The sequence below is a fragment of the Microcaecilia unicolor genome, chromosome 6, assembly GCF_901765095.1.
Source record: "Microcaecilia unicolor chromosome 6, aMicUni1.1, whole genome shotgun sequence".
In the NCBI taxonomy this organism is placed as follows: Eukaryota; Metazoa; Chordata; class Amphibia; order Gymnophiona; family Siphonopidae; genus Microcaecilia; species Microcaecilia unicolor.
Window position 1 is genome coordinate 329,491,802 of NC_044036.1, and position 15,852 is coordinate 329,507,653.

Sequence of the window (15,852 nt, forward strand, 5' to 3'; positions counted from 1 at the left end):
TTTCCGGAGACCGAGACACAAAGAACACGACTTGAGATTGTGCTCCGGCCCGAGGCACTGGAGGCACCAAGCGTGGGTGTCGGTCTGCGAGATCGGCCGGCCGCAGCGACCACACTTTTTAAATCCACTCGGGACCTTCGAGGACATCGACGGAAAAAATCGCGTCGGCGAAGTCAAAGTCGTCAATGGTGGCTAAAATCACACCACGAAAAACAAACGACCGAGCGGCCACTAGGCCGCAATGTGGCGTCCCCGCTGGAAGCGAGGGAAAAAAGGGAGCGCGTGTCCCACACGCGCAGGGTTTCTTTTTTTTTTTTTTTTTTAAAAGGAAACCGGGCGGTAACTAAACCGATAAAGTGAGAGAAAAACACGATCAGCGTATACGCGATCGAATGATCCGGCGGCTGAACAGAGAGAGCGCAAAACACGACTCTCTCCAGGCGCGGAAAAAAAGGAACTGGCGGGAGCGGTCGCGCACGGGCGGGAAGACGGCCGCGCATGCGCGGTGGGCGTGCCCTGCGTGCCGACCGTCCCGCGAAGCTTCTTTCCGGTTGGTGGGGGCTGCCGCGGACGTCACCCAGTCGTGAGAACAAGCAGCCTGCTTGTCCTCGGAGAATGCAGTGATTATTATACAAATGGTCTTGCTTTCATTATTTTGGTAGGGGCTGCCTTCATGACTGTCCACAGTCCCCCCAGTCCTGACACCTGACAGGGGGGACAGGGAAGGACACTCACTGTCTCACATCAGCACTCGCACACACTCATTCTCACATACACACTCACACCCACTCTCTGTCACACACACACACTTGCACATTCTCACTCTCACAGACACTCTCTCAAACATACACACTCCGCACAAAACCTTGCTAGCGCCCGTTTCATTTCAGCCAGAAACGGGCCTTTTTTACTAGTATATACATATTAACTCAGTTTTTAGGCTAAATGTATTCAGCTACAGCTGCTAAAAGTCCATTTTAAAGCACCCTAAAAACCAGACCATATCAAATGCTACATTTTAATCAGCAGCTGTTATCCTTCCAAACAGCTACCCACTATCTTGCAGGAGGACAACCGGTCCTCAGAAGAGGGGAAAAGACCCAACTTTGTCCCTAAAAATCTTGCCATCACATCCAACCTCCTATCTGAACTAGTCCCGAATTTCTTTTCATGAAATATTAATGCAATGAGTAAAAGAAACAGAACGTCTCTCTTACCTCAAGAAAGTCTTTAAGCAAGCACACGTGACTGCTTCAGGAATGTCAGGGAACTGTTGAAGGCAGCGCTGTAATATACGGACGTCTGTCTTTTCCAAGGCAATGGTCATCAGATTAGGACATAAGCTGAAATGACACAGACAGTTCATGCTTTTTCACATTGCTCTAGGCTGGCGTTCTTTACACAGACAGAACTAACATCATAGTTGGAGGACAGGGCTGGAGATCTATATGTAAATTCCCAAATAGTACAGATAAAGGAAGCAATTCTACAACTGAACCTCCAAGGATATGCAGTAGGAGACTGTTCTGTAATAGAGAGTAGCACGGGGACAGAAATCTAACCCGTCCCCGCCTCAAGTAATCTCTTCCATCCCAGCCTGCCCTGTATTGCCGTGCCGCAGTCAACTTGACCCCCTCCCAAGAAAGCCAGATTCTATAAGCAGTAAAAATAACCAGTTATTTTCTTCCGTACTCTTCTAAATACAAAATTAAGTTACACATATCCATGAGCAGCATGTCCCCCTCTCCTATCCCATGTAATCTATTTCCCCTTTTCCCTTCCCCACTTCTCCATGTCCCCCTTACCAATCTTTTTTTCACTATTCCCTACATTCCCTCCACCTTTACCAAGGAGGTTAGATAAAACAGGAGATGGGGTGAGCCTATCCGGCCTGAAGCCAGTAGGCACAGATCGCCGACACACTGCTTCACCCAAAACAATAGCAAATGCTATTGAAAACAATAGCAAAAAGATTATTAGAAATAAGGGACATTTTCTTTTTATTTATTACATTTGTGCCCCGCGCTTTCCCACATCTTGCCGGCTCAATGCGGCTTACATAGTAAATACAATTACAGAGTCTGGAGAAGAATATTACAAATTGTAGTAAACGAGTAGTTGTAAGATTTGAGAAAATGTGAGTAGATATAAATGCAAGCAAAGTTGGGATAACAAAAGGGAAAAGAGATAGGAAAGGTTAAGGAGTAGGAAGGGTGGTAAGGAAGGATAGGGAGATGCAAAGGAGATTGGGAGATATAGTCTAATGGATAACATTCATCAGGATCAGGATCAAATAGTTGGTTTGAAAATTTAATTACAGTCATTCGAGTAAGCTTTCTTAAAGAGGTAGGTCTTCAACATTTTCCTGAAGGATAGATAGTCATTAATTTTCCGGATGGGTCTTGGCAGAGCGTTCCAAACCTGGCTGCCCAAGAAGGAGAAACTAGACGCATTGGAGGTCTTATATTTGACACCCTTGCAATTTGGGAGGTGTAAATTAGGGTGGGTGTGAAACGACAATGGTCTATTCCTAGCTGGGAGGTCGATGAGGTTGTTCATGTAGTTAGGGGATTCACCATATATGATCTTATGAATCATAGCGAGGACTTTAAAATTTATCCTCTTTCTGATTGGAAGCCAGTGAAGCGTCTCTCGAAGAGGTGTTGCGCTGTCTTTTGATATAGGCACAGGAACATTTTTTTAATGCTCCCAGGTTTCAACCTAATTCATGTTTAATGTGGGATATAACTGCCATAAATAAGTAAATAAGGGTTGTGTTTACTAAGGCGCGATACAGGCACATTAGCAGTTTTAATGCGCGTTAATGGTTGACGCATGTTTAACGCTAATGTGCCCAGAGGAATATATTGGCGCATTTAATACGCCTTAACTTTAAAGGCACACTAAAAACGCTAACACGCCTTAGTAGACATACCGTTAAATAAATAGATAAATGCAAACTCTGAATGTTGAGCACCTGATTCTCATAACATGATGTCTCTTTTAGTGGCTCTTTACAAAGAGAAAAAAAAATCTCTACACGAATGTAACAGTGCTAGGGTGTCCCTATAACCAGCCCCTCCGAATGACACACGGATTACGATTTATAACAAATTACTACTCTACCTAAGAAAACTTATTCTGTTATTATACTTGCTCTGTGCACAAGCCGGCATGTTTGAATATATAAGCGAGATTAAATAAAAATGCTACCAACAATAAAAAATGACAACGTGGATGCAGCAGCTCATAGGTTTGCTTGCTGAGAATACAACGATGACAGCTGTGCGAGGAAGGGGAAACAGATACAAACCTTGCTTTTTTACAGTTCTCTCTCCTTCCCACATATGACTTCAGACCTCTCCTCCAGCCCTGGGTGCCCTCCAGGCACATATCTCAAGTCACCCTGGTGGTCTAGTGGCTTCTTTGGGGCAGGACACATTCCCAGACTTTCCTGCCCACTGCCGCTGACCCTCTTGCTGTCGCCACTCTTGTAAAAATGGATGCCAAGACTTCCAGCGGAAGTCTTGGCAGCCATTTTAAAGAAGCGATGTGGTACTAAAGAGGGTCCGTGACAGCAGGCAGGAATGACTGGGGAACTTTCCTGCCCCGAAGAAGCCACTAGACCACCAGGGTGGCTTGAGGTATGTGCCAGGTTGAAAACTTGAAAATACCACAGAAAGCTATTCCTCCTATCAATAAGATTTTCTATTTGCCCAAGAGTTCAAGGAAGAAAGAAGGAGAAGGCGGAGATGATGTGAACAATATATCTGCCACTTTGGAGCAATCGATTGAAAATGTTAGAGAGAGAGCCACGCTCCTAGTTTCTTTTGTGTTTGAACAAAATCTTAATGCCGTTTTAAGGCTCTACTTTAAACATTCAAGTGTTTTCTTTGGAGGAGAAAAAAATTTGGATTTGTCCGGATGTTACTAAATTAACTCAAGAACGGAGAAAAATGTTTTTTTGGTTATGAAACAGGAAACATTGAAACTAGGGGGAACTTTTTTCCTTGTTTACCCATGTAAATGTTTGGTCCGATTTGGAGAGACGAAATACATTTTTTATTCCCCAGAGAAATTAAAAGCTTTACTAGATTTAAAAAAGTTAAAATAATGTTGGAAATAGTAATATAAGTTAGGTAATCACATGTAGCCTTTATGTCTAGATTTTGTATTAATTATGTATAATCTCCTATGATCTAGCCACACCTCCTAATTAACGGTGGTCTAAGGAAGTTGACTATTTTGATATAAGAGGTTTCTTCTATTTGCTTTGGCTTCTACTGTGTTTCTGTATGACAAGTGTATGGCTTGTAAAAAGTTTTGTAAAAATTATTATAAATAAATAAATAAAAAGAAAAGATTAGGAGCTCCTTTTATTAAACTGCGGTAAGAACTAGAACACGCTGACCGCAGTTTAAAAGGGTTTACCACAGGACGTCCTGAGTGGTAAAAGCCCAATGTGCGTGTACAAACCATGCACTAAAAAAAGCCTTTTATTTTACTCGGAGGTATGTCGGGGGGGGGGGGGGGGGGGGGGCAGAGAGTGAGCATGACAGCGCAAATCAGTTAACGAACGCCGATTAGCACGTGAACCCTTACTGCCTAACAAAATAAGTGGTGGTACGAACTCACGTGCTAATTTTTGGTATTGTCCATGCGTTAACGGCAATATGTATATTATGGGTACTACTATTACTACTACTCATCATTTCTATAGTGCTAGTTATGAACTATGAAATATGAACCATGATTAAGACCTGTAAAAGCTAAGGCTCAACAGGGCATATAGGCTGACAGGCCTAAGTGAGTGTCTCTTAGTTGACCTCTTTACTGAATCAGAGCTCATGCTTTGCTAGCACCTAAGTCAAAAGGGGCAAAGGCCATAAATCGTGAGGCCCAAGAACTTATGATCTGATAAGACATTCCTATGTGCAAACGGGCCTGGGAAAGGTGCAATCATGGATGAACAGAAGAATGTGAGATTTAGTGACCTGGGATAGATGGTGTGAATAGAAGACAGAATGATTTCTTAGGAAGATAAGTGCTAAAGCCTTGCTTAACACAAAAGGTATAAAAACAGCTGTATCAGAGCATTACGCTGGGGGGGGGGGGGGAGAAGCAGAGGTAGGCTACATGTTTGGGTCCACTGGCCCCCCCCCCCCAAGAGAAACTATGAATTCTATTAATATACTTGATAACTGAATAAAATATACTCTCTCATATGCCCTTAGTATTGGTTTCTTTTACTCCATCCAGTAGAGAATGGCTGGTTTATGCTAATTTGGGAGGAGATACAAGCAGCCTAACAACAAATATTAGCGCACGGCCATTGTCAGAAAAATCGGACGTTTTTCAGCTGCAGTAAGAATGGCCTTAGGGTGCGGGAAAAACCCGTGTGAGGGTGCATTAAGGCCGCTTTTTACCGCAGCTTAATAAAAGGACCCCTGCATGTGATGTGCTGAGTAGGAAAGGCAGATACCTTGCTTTGAACCAGCTCTTAGAAGCAAATGTTGCTGGAGTGATTTGTCCGAGGTAACACAGCACTAACAATAGAGACGGCTTTGCTAATGTCCCAGGACTTCTGAGTTATATTCCGCCTGAACCGATATACTCATATCACCCCTCTTCTCAGGTCACTTCACTGGCTTCCAATCAGATACCGCATACAGTTCAAGCTTCTCCTTCTTACCTACAAATGCACTCAGTCTGCAGCCCCTCATTACCTCTCTACCCTCATTTCCCCTTACGTTCCCGCCCGTAACCTCCGCTCACAGGACAAATCCCTCCTCTCAGTACCCTTCTCCACCACCGCCAACTCCAGGCTCCGCTCATTCTGCCTCGCCTCACCCTATGCTTGGAATAAACTTCCTGAGCCCTTACGCCAAGCCCCCTCCCTACCCATCTTCAAATCCTTGCTCAAAGCCCACCTCTTCAATGTTGCTTTCGGCACCTAACCTTTATACCTTTCAGGAAATCTAGACTGCCCCTATTTGACTGGCTGTACATTTGCCCTTTTAGATTGTAAGCTCCTTTGAGCAGGGACTGTCCTTCTATGTTAAATTGTACAGCGTTGCGTAACCCTATTAGCGCTTTAGAAATGTCAAGTAGTAGTAGTTATAGCTCAGCACTCTAACCAAACTCCAATCATGCCACGATTCTTAGACAAATCTCTTTCAGTATGGCAAATTCCAAAAAAAGCTATTTTGGAAAAACTAAAGTGTGTGAAATTTGGCACTGCAGCAAGTTTCTATCCATTTTCTCATGTATTATGCCCTTCTGATGCAAATTAAGCCAAGCTGTCACCTGTAAGAAAGCTGTCGTGTCTGCACCAGCTGTATCAGTGCATCCCGAGGGTAGAAGGTTGGCTCAACCGCACACCGGCTCACCAGGATTGTGGCTATTTGTCCAGCAGTAATTTGGGAGTTGGACTCTGCCATATTTGAGAAAATCGGCTGCAGTTTCTGCTCAATGCAACTCAGCGAAACAGTCTAGGAAAAAAAAAGAGAGCCGGGCACACCGCATTAGATGCAGCAGTAAGAATGCGCTGTACAGAGCTCACAGATTCAAGGTAACATAGTAGATGACGGCAGATAAAGACCTGTACGGTCCATCCAGTCTGCCCAACAAGATAAACTTGTATGTGCTACTTTATATGTATACCAGACCTCGATTTGTCCTTGGTAGCAGACTGATCCCATCCACTATCTCCTGACAATTGCCATGGAAAAGGTTCCACACGCCTGGAACACATTCTCTCAAATGCTCCAAACACTGTGGTACTAAAAAGTATTTGGGATCTTTAAACTGGATGCAAATGGTGAGGCAATGATTTCTGCATGTTTTTCAGCAATAAACATTGCCCAATTGTTAAACCCATTATCACTATAATTGGGAATGTGTGTTTCTTCTCTAACTGGCTAAGAAACTGTGAGATGTACGAGTCTTTCCTAAAATATACAATGGTCGTTGCACATATTAAGACTTCATTATGTAGGACTGACTGAATATTTATTACATTTGTACCCCGCGCTTTCCCACACAATGCGGCTTACATAGTAATTTGCAGTACAAAGTTATAGAATAGAAATGTCAAAAACAGTAGTGAAACAATGTAAAGTTGGGCTTGGTAGTGTATGATAAGTTGAGCTTCATAATATATGACTAGGAAAAGAGAGGTTAGACAAGATAGGATAGTATGATTTGGGAGATTAGAACCTTGAGCTTAAAAAGACACAAATGAACAGGCAAGAAGCCCTTTAACATCCTTTCGCAGGTACAATATAAAAAATATTAAGCACAATGGAAAATTAGACAAAACTTCAAATGCCACACAGTGAGATTAGGCTACGTAACCCTGCTGTCCTCCAATGTATGGGAAAAATCCTTCTAGCCAATAAGATTTTTTTTTTTTTGTTACATTTGTACCCTGCGCTTTCCCACTCATGGCAGGCTCAATGCGGCTTACATGGGGCAATGGAGAGTTAAGTGACTTGCCCAGAGTCACAAGGAGCTGCCTGTGCCTGAAGTGGGAATCCAACTCAGTTCCTCAGTTCCCCAGGACCAAAGTCCACCACCCTAACCACTAGGCCACTCCTCCACTGTTGCTACTATTAGAGATTCTACATGGAATGTTGCTATTCCACTAGAAGTCGGCCCTTGCAGATCACCAATGTGGCCGCGCAGGCTTCTGCTTCTGTGAGTCTGACGTCCTGCACGTACGTGCAGGACATCAGACTCGCAGAAACAGAAGCCTGCGCAGCCTTCTACATGGAATGTTGCTAGTGGAATAGCAACATTCCATGTAGAATCTCCAATAGTAGCAACATTCCATGTAGAATCTCCAATAGTATCTATTTTATTTTTGTTACATTTGTACCCTGCGCTTTCCCACTCATGGTAGGCTCAATGCGGCTTACATGGGGCAATGGAGGGTTAAGTGACTTGCCCAGAGTCACAAGGAGCTGCCTGTGCCTGAAGTGGGAATCGAACTCAGTTCCTCAGGACCAAAGTCCACCACCCTAACCACTAGGTCACTCCTCCACTGTTGCTACCATTTGAGATTCTATATGGAACGTTGCTATTCCACTAGCAACATTCCATGTAGAAGTCGGCCCTTGCAGATCACCAATGTGCAGGACGTCAGACTCACAGAAACAGAAGCCTGCGCAGCCTTGTACATGGAATGTTTCTAGTGGAATAGCAACATTCCATGTAGAATCTCCAATAGTAGCAACATTCCATGTAGAATCTCCAATAGTATCTATTTTATTTTTGTTACATTTGTACCCTGCGCTTTCCCACTCATGGCAGGCTCAATGCGGCTTACATGGGGCAATGGAGGGTTAAGTGACTTGCCCAGAGTCACAAGGAGCTGCCTGTGCCTGAAGTGGGAATCGAACTCAGTTCCTCAGTTCCCCAGGAGGACCAAAGTCTACCACCCTAACCACTAGGTCACTCCTCCACTCCATTATAGTTTTTATCTTTAAAAAATTAACTTTAAAAAAATACATATTGCTTTTCAGAACAGTCTCTCGACAAGCCTCAAATACTAAGTAAAACAAGAAAAACAGTGCCAGGATAATATCTAATCAAGGTCCCCCAACCACATAAAAAACAGTGCCAGGATAATATCTAATCAAGGTCCCCCAACCACATAATTTAATTTCTTATACACCAGCTGCAAGCCTAGCGTACATTCAGGTACAACAGGTATTTTCTTATCTCTAAATTTGTACTCAAGGCAATGGATGGTTAGGTGACTTGCCCAAGATCACAGGGAGCCACGGTGGGAGTTGAGCCGGGCTCTGCTGGTTCACAGCCCACTACTCTGATCACTGGACTACTCCTCCACGACAGATGACCCCAGGAGAACATAGTAACATAGTAGATGATGGCAGAAAAAGACTTGCATGGTCCATCCAGTCTACCCAACAAGATAAACTCACATGTGCTACTTTTTGTGTATACCTTACCTTCATTTGTACCTGTCCTTTTCAGAGCACAGACCGTATAAGTCTGCCCAGCACTATCCCCGCCTCCCAACCACCAGTCCCGCCTCCCACCACCGGCTCTGGCACAGACCGTATAAGTCTGCCCAGCACCATCCCCGCCTCCGGCTCTGCCACCCAATCTCAGCTAAGTTCCTTAGGATCCATTCCTTCTGAACAGGATTCCTTTATGTTTATCCCACGCATGTTTGAATTCCATTACTGTTTTCGTTTCCACCACCTCCCACGGGAGGGCATTCCAAGCATCCACTACTCTCTCCGTGAAAAAATATTTCCTGACATTTTTCTTGAGTCTGCCCCCCTTCACTCTCGTATCATGTCCTCTCGTTCTACCGCCTTCCCATCTCCGGAAAAGGTTCGCTTGCGGATTAATACCTTTCAAATATTTGAACGTCCATATCATATCACCCCTGTTTCTCCTTTCCTCCAGGGTATACATGTTCAGGTCCGCAAGTCTCTCCTCATACGTCTTGGAACGCAAATCCCATACCATTCTCCCCAGGAGAAGACACAGAAAGTTTGAATTAAAAAACTTCTCTTGAGAACAACGTTACTACTGGTTTTATGCACTTACCTTTAGATCTTCTAAGAGCTGCTCATTCTTCTTAGGTTCAACTTTGGCCACACTGCTCTTTTGGGATCTCAACTGAAAGTTAATTAAAATATGCAACGTTAAAAATGGCGTGTCAGTTTTCTAAAGCAAAATATTGTTTCTACTACTACTTATTTCTATAGCGCTTCTAAACATGTGTACGAATGTTCCACATGGAAATTTATGAATGATATTACTACTACTACTAAACATTTCTAGAGCGCCACTAGGGTTATGCAGTGCTGTACAATTTAACAAAGAGAGACAGTCCCTGCTCAAAGAGCTTACAAACTAATAGACAAGTGAACGGTCGGTCCGATAGGGGCAGTCAAATTGGGGCAGTCTGGATTCACTGAATGGTAAGGGTTAGGTGCCGAACGCAGCATTGAAGAGGTGGGCTTTAAGCAAAGACTTGAAGACGGGCAGGGAGGGGGCTTGGCGTAAGGGCTCAGGAAGGTTGTTCCAAGCATAGGGTGAGGCGAGGCAGAATGAGCGGAGCCTGGAGTTGGCGGTGGTGGAGAAGGGTACTGAGAAGAGGGATTTCTCCTGTGAACGGAGGTTACGGGCGGGAACGTAAGGGGAGATGAGGGTAGAAAGATAGTGAGGGGCAGCAGACTGAGTGCATTTGTAGGTAAGAAGGAGAAGCTTGAATTGAATGCGGTATCTGATCGGAAGCCAGTGAAGTGACCTGAGGAGAGGGGTGATATGAGTATATCGGTTTCTCCCTTTTGAAGGCTGGAGTAAGGTACATGGTGTCCTTGGGCGTGAACAGCATCATTATTATTATTAGCATTTGTATAGCGCTACCAGACGCACGCAGCGCTGAACACCTGACACAAAGAGACAGTCCCTGCTCAAAAGAGCTTACAATCTAAGTAATACAGACAAACAAGACAGTTACGGGTGAGGGAAGTAATGGGTGAGAAGGGAGGAAGGGACAAGGGGAGGGCAATTGTGGCTAGGAGCTAAAAGCAGCAGTGAAAAGGTGGCTTTTCAGCATAGATTTGAAAACAGGTAGAGATGGAGCTAGACGTATAGGTCCAGGAAGTCTATTCCAGGCATAAGGTGCCGCGAGAGAAAAGGAGCGAAGCCTGGAGTTAGCAGTGGAGGAGGAGGACAACAAGAGAGATTTGCCATGCTCATTTGAATCACCCCGTATGAGTCTGGGGATCAGGATGGCAACAAACAGTAATTATATGGACACACACGATGAATTAAGTGTAGCACATATTTGAGAGTTAACTATGAGGATGGCTTAGGGGTAATGATACAAGCCATTCAACCAGGCCTGCTGCTGTTATTAGCCTAACGGTTAGTGCAGTGGCCCGAGAACCAGGGGGAATCAGATTTTTGATTCCCACTGCAGCTCTTTGTGACTTCGAGCAAGTCACTTAGGGGGCCTTCTTGGCATTTAAAAAAAGAACGCTTGAGATAGGAGGGACGTTTTTTCTTGCCTATCCATGTAAATGCCTTGTTAGGTTGGGCCAGGTTAAATACACCTTTTATTCACCAGATAGTCTAAAATCATTTCTTGATTCTAAACAACTGTAATAGTTAGAAATATTATGGGAGAATATATGCCGCCTTAATTTCTTTGATTAAAGATTTGTAATAATTCTTCCCTAACTCTGATCGCCCCCTTTAATAATGGGGTCTAAGAAAGCTTAAAGAATCATGATTAAAAGAAAAAGTTTTATGTTTGGGGAAACATATTATTTTCTTTGAAGATTTAATTTTGAATATTGTTATGGTTTCTTAAATAATGTGTTATGGCTGTATTTCAAAGCAAGTGTATTCTTGTTTAAATGAAAAAATTAATAAACAAATTGAAATATAAAAAAAAAAAAAAAAGGACTCCTGTGGGTGGTGACAGTCAAAGTGTTTGCTGAATGCCGAGGCCTCCTTTTACCGCCACCAGTAAAAAGACTTAAAAAAGAATTGGAAATGGCAGTGTGGTAAGTGTAACACTCGCCGTGTGGACATTTCCAAGGGGGGGAGGGGTGGGAAGAGGGACGAGCCCTTACAGCCTCCTTTTAGGAGGGCAGTAAGGGCTCCCATGCTAACCCGGTGGTAACTGGGCAGCGAATGGCTCTGGCCAATTACCGCAGGGTAAACCCTGGCGCTAAAAAAATAAAAATTTGGGCGCTGGAAATGCTGTGTGGGAGTTGTAACTACCGCTGTGCTCCTGCGGTAGGGCTGAACTGCTGCACGCCAAGCCTGTGGTACCCTACTGCAGCTTGGTTAAAAAAAAAAAAAAAAAGGCCCCAAACCCACTGCCTCAGGTACAAAATAAGTACCTGTATATATGTAAACCACGGAAAGCCAGTATATCAAATCCCATTCCCTTTACCCCATTCTGACAATGTGGATAATTATTTTGTACCAGGGAGATTAGGTGAAGTGTCAAAACCACAATTATTTTATGCAGGCAACATCGGTGGTTCCAAGAGGCTATATCGCAGGGCAGACTTTGGTGGGAGGGAGCACATTTTAGCCCTCCCCCTGCCATTGCCGACACCCCCCACCGCCGCCAGCACCACCACCAACTTTGACCCCGCACCCTGCCGACGACCTTCTCAACTCCCCCTCCTGCCACCAACGCCGTCTGCTACCTTTGCTGCCGGGGCACCCCAAGCCCCGCCAGCCGAAGTCGTCTTCCTTCGTTTTGTTTCTGAGTCTGATGTCCTGCACGTACAACGCGCAAGACGTCAGACTCAGAAACAAAACGAAGGAAGACGACTTCGGCTGGCGGGGGTTGGGGTTCCCCGCCAGCAAAGGTAGCAGACGGCGACGGCTGGTTGATGGCGAGGGGGGGGGGGGCGTCGGCAGGGGGGTCCAGGGCCAAATCTACAGGGGCCCAGGCCCCTGTGGCCCCATAGGACCTACGCCACTGCTATATCCACTAGCACACAAATGCTCTCACACAAATTGACTTGATATGAACGTGTAAATGTGTAAACATACTACGTGTGTGTATGAAAGAATTTTATTAAAAAAACCAAAAACACCACACGCACATGTACATCAACTCTGTCCCACACACTTCCAGGAACAGCTATGCACAGTTCACTTATAAGCAGGTGGCTCTTGCTGGCACATACACTGGCATGTACACCCGTGTAGAATTTTATATCCCCCATGAAAAGGATGCTCACAGGTGGAGATACTTTATCAAATGACATTACACATATTACAATATAGGGTATATTTAATTAAGCAACCAGCATTTCTTTTTGCTTGCTTTGTGGCTACAAATATTTCAGCACCAGCGACCACTCGCTTCTCTTGCCTATAGAGAGTTTCTGTTGTGACCCCCGAAGCAGGTGGGTTTCCCCGCCGAAACACGGCCAGTGTTGGCTGCTTACTGGTGCTTCAAATAAAGTGCTTTGAAGCAGATGTGCTTAGTAGCTAGGAAATGTATTTTACAATATTGGACTGTTAAAGATCCCACGGCATATTGGCATTGGAGGAACCAGCTACACCTGTTGATATCTTGGGAGGCTAGAGATGCTAGGCTTTCCCAGAGGAGACGAACTACTTTTCTGGCAATTTGGGGTCCTTATCTGCAAATCCTAGAGGACGTAGTTGAACTTTTCATCATGATAAATTATGGCTCCCTGAGGTTCCTGGGGGGAGGGGAGATTTAGGGGTAGTTGGGGGTGTGTGGTTGGGTTTTGATGTTGATATATATAGAATATTGGAATGTTACTGAATACAGTTTATGTTTGACTGTTATGTATTTCGTGGCAAATTGTTTATTTTGATTTGATCTGCCTTTAATAAAAAATGTTGGAAAGTAAAGTGCTTTGAAGCAACATCTCCTGTGGTGGTTCATCTTTTTGGTCAGCCTTTACTCTTTCCTGTTTGTATATGCAATTAATCCACCCTCCCCCGACAGAAACTGTTATAGTAACATACACTTCTTTTTGAATCTGTTTTTACTGGGGACGACTGCTGTAGTTGTTTCAATTCTGATCCGCCTTCTAGAAACGCATTCCAGTTAACAGATGAAACCATTTTCGCTTCTGTAAAAGGAAAAAAAAAAGAAAACCCCAAACCGAGATTATAGTCTGATAAAGCACAATTGCAGGCATGTGATACAGTAAATTTTACTTAATTCTGATGCCAATATTATGGGCCCTGGCAATTTGTTAACCAGTTTAGCTCACAACTTTCAGTAGCAGCCAAAGGCATATCACAATCTAAGCCTGTACCGGACTCTTACATAATTGCCTTAGCTATTAAAGGTCATTGCATGCGACTGTTCAACACTATATTCAAAGTTGTCCAGGGATACAGGAGTCAGAAAACAAGGAAGGTGATCCACCAAATCCAACGTGGAAGATAAAACCAAGAAGCAAAACTTGCTAAAAAAACAAACAAACCCCAGCCTTTTATTCAGTAAAAAGTTCCCAGGTTATCATCTGTGCCCGACATGGCCATGTTTTGCCAGAAATATTGACTCTGTCAGAGGCAGAACAACCAGCTGGTTGTTCTGCCTCTGATGCAGGCCAATATTTCTGGCAAAACATGGCCATGTCGGGCACAGATGATTGATAACCTGAGAGCTTTTTACCGAGTAAAAAGACTGCGTTTTACAAGATCTGCCTCCAGGGATGCAGGAGTTCAGGTCTCGAGTGCTGCCAACAGGTCAAGCTTGCAAAACGTCCTTGATGTATGTTCATTAGGAGAATCCTGAAGCCTGATCTGTTGGCAGCACATGAAGCCCAACACCTGCGTCCCTGTGGTCAGCATGGGCTGGTCCAGGCTCTAATGCGATCTTCAATCTCACAGATAAAGTTAAGGTGTTTCAAAGAAGCAACTCCCATTATGATTAGGGAAGAAAGCTCTGTACCTGGAGGCAAGTACAGAGTTAACTGGAGTGAACAGAGCTGGAGCAGGTAAACACCTGGGCCGAGAAACACATTCAGGGCCTCAGAATAGAGTATTATTGCTGATCATACATAAGTAATGCCATACTGGGAAAAGACCAAGGGTCCATCGAGTCCAGCATCCTGTCCATGACAGCGGCCAATCCAGGCCAAGGGCACCTGGCAAGCTTCCCAAACGTACAAACATTCTATACATGTTATTCTTGGAATTGTGGATTTTTCCCAAGTCAATTTAGTAGCGGTTTATGGACTTGTCCTTTAGGAAACTGTCCAACCCCTTTTTAAACTCTGCTAAGCTAACCGCCTTCACCACTTTCTCCGGCAACGAATTCCAGAGTTTAATTATACGTTGGGTGAAGAAAGATTTTCTCCGATTTGTTTTAAATTTACTACACTGTAGTTTCATCGCATGCCCCCTAGTCCTAGTATTTTTGGAAAGCGTGAACAGACGCTTCACATCCACCTGTTCCACTCCACTCATTATTTTATATACCTCTATCATAGCATGCCATCCCTGAAGCACGTTGCTTTGCACAGCCCTGGGAAAAATTGTCACACCACTTCATTAGCACTACGCAAATTTTAATAGTCACCTCATACCCGAGATGCTGACATCCTTCAGCTTTCCAAGAGCAGAAGACAAAGAAGAGCTTTCGCACTGGTAAGGGATGACGCTCAATGTCTTCCCGTGTACAACGTAAAGTTTCCCTTCGTAACACCACAGCTACAAAAATATAAAATGTCATTTTACACATAGGCCTTGAAAAAGTATATTTTAAATCACACAGAAGTCTATAGATCAGCATATTACGCTACTAATCATTTCTATACCGCTACCAAGCGCATGCAGGTACTTTTTTCTGTCCCTAGGGGGCTCACAATCTAAGGGGTCCTTTTACTAAGGTGCGCTGAAAAATGGCCTATGATAGTGTAGACGTGTGTTTCGGGCACGTGCAGAATTATTTTTCAGCGCACCTATAAATACGCTCTATTAGTAGTAACTGTGGTCACGGTGCCACATGCAGAGTAACATATGATAAATCTCTCTCTAATGCCTATGTTTACTAAGGTATGCTATTAGGCGCGTTAGTGTTATGTTTCAACGTTTTTATTGATGATAAATCAAAAGGGGGTCCAACAATCCCTTGTAACAAAAACAAACATAGCACAATATCAACCCTGCCATGCAAATGCAACAAATATACCTTATCATCAACATTTTAACATTTCCCTACCCACCTACCCCCTTCAACCCATTAAACAATCAAAGTGGAGCATAACATGTTACTGCACTTTCAATCTCTTTGGACTGTCCATACGGTCCCATGGTCTAAGAACAAAGGATATGAGCCCTGCC

General features: G+C 44.0%; 1 protein-coding gene across 1 annotated transcript in view; it reads right to left on the reverse strand.

Moving 5' to 3' along the window:
• Positions 1-15,852, reverse strand: part of NOL11 (nucleolar protein 11) — a 54,803-nt gene that overhangs the window by 23,117 nt on the left and 15,834 nt on the right. The window contains exons 9-13 of the mRNA XM_030208444.1: positions 15,096-15,219; positions 13,522-13,628; positions 9,586-9,657; positions 6,307-6,491; positions 1,218-1,343 (exon numbers count right to left, since the gene is read on the reverse strand). Coding sequence (XP_030064304.1) covers positions 1,218-1,343; positions 6,307-6,491; positions 9,586-9,657; positions 13,522-13,628; positions 15,096-15,219 — 614 coding nt within the window. The remainder of the gene's footprint in view (positions 1-1,217; positions 1,344-6,306; positions 6,492-9,585; positions 9,658-13,521; positions 13,629-15,095; positions 15,220-15,852) is intronic.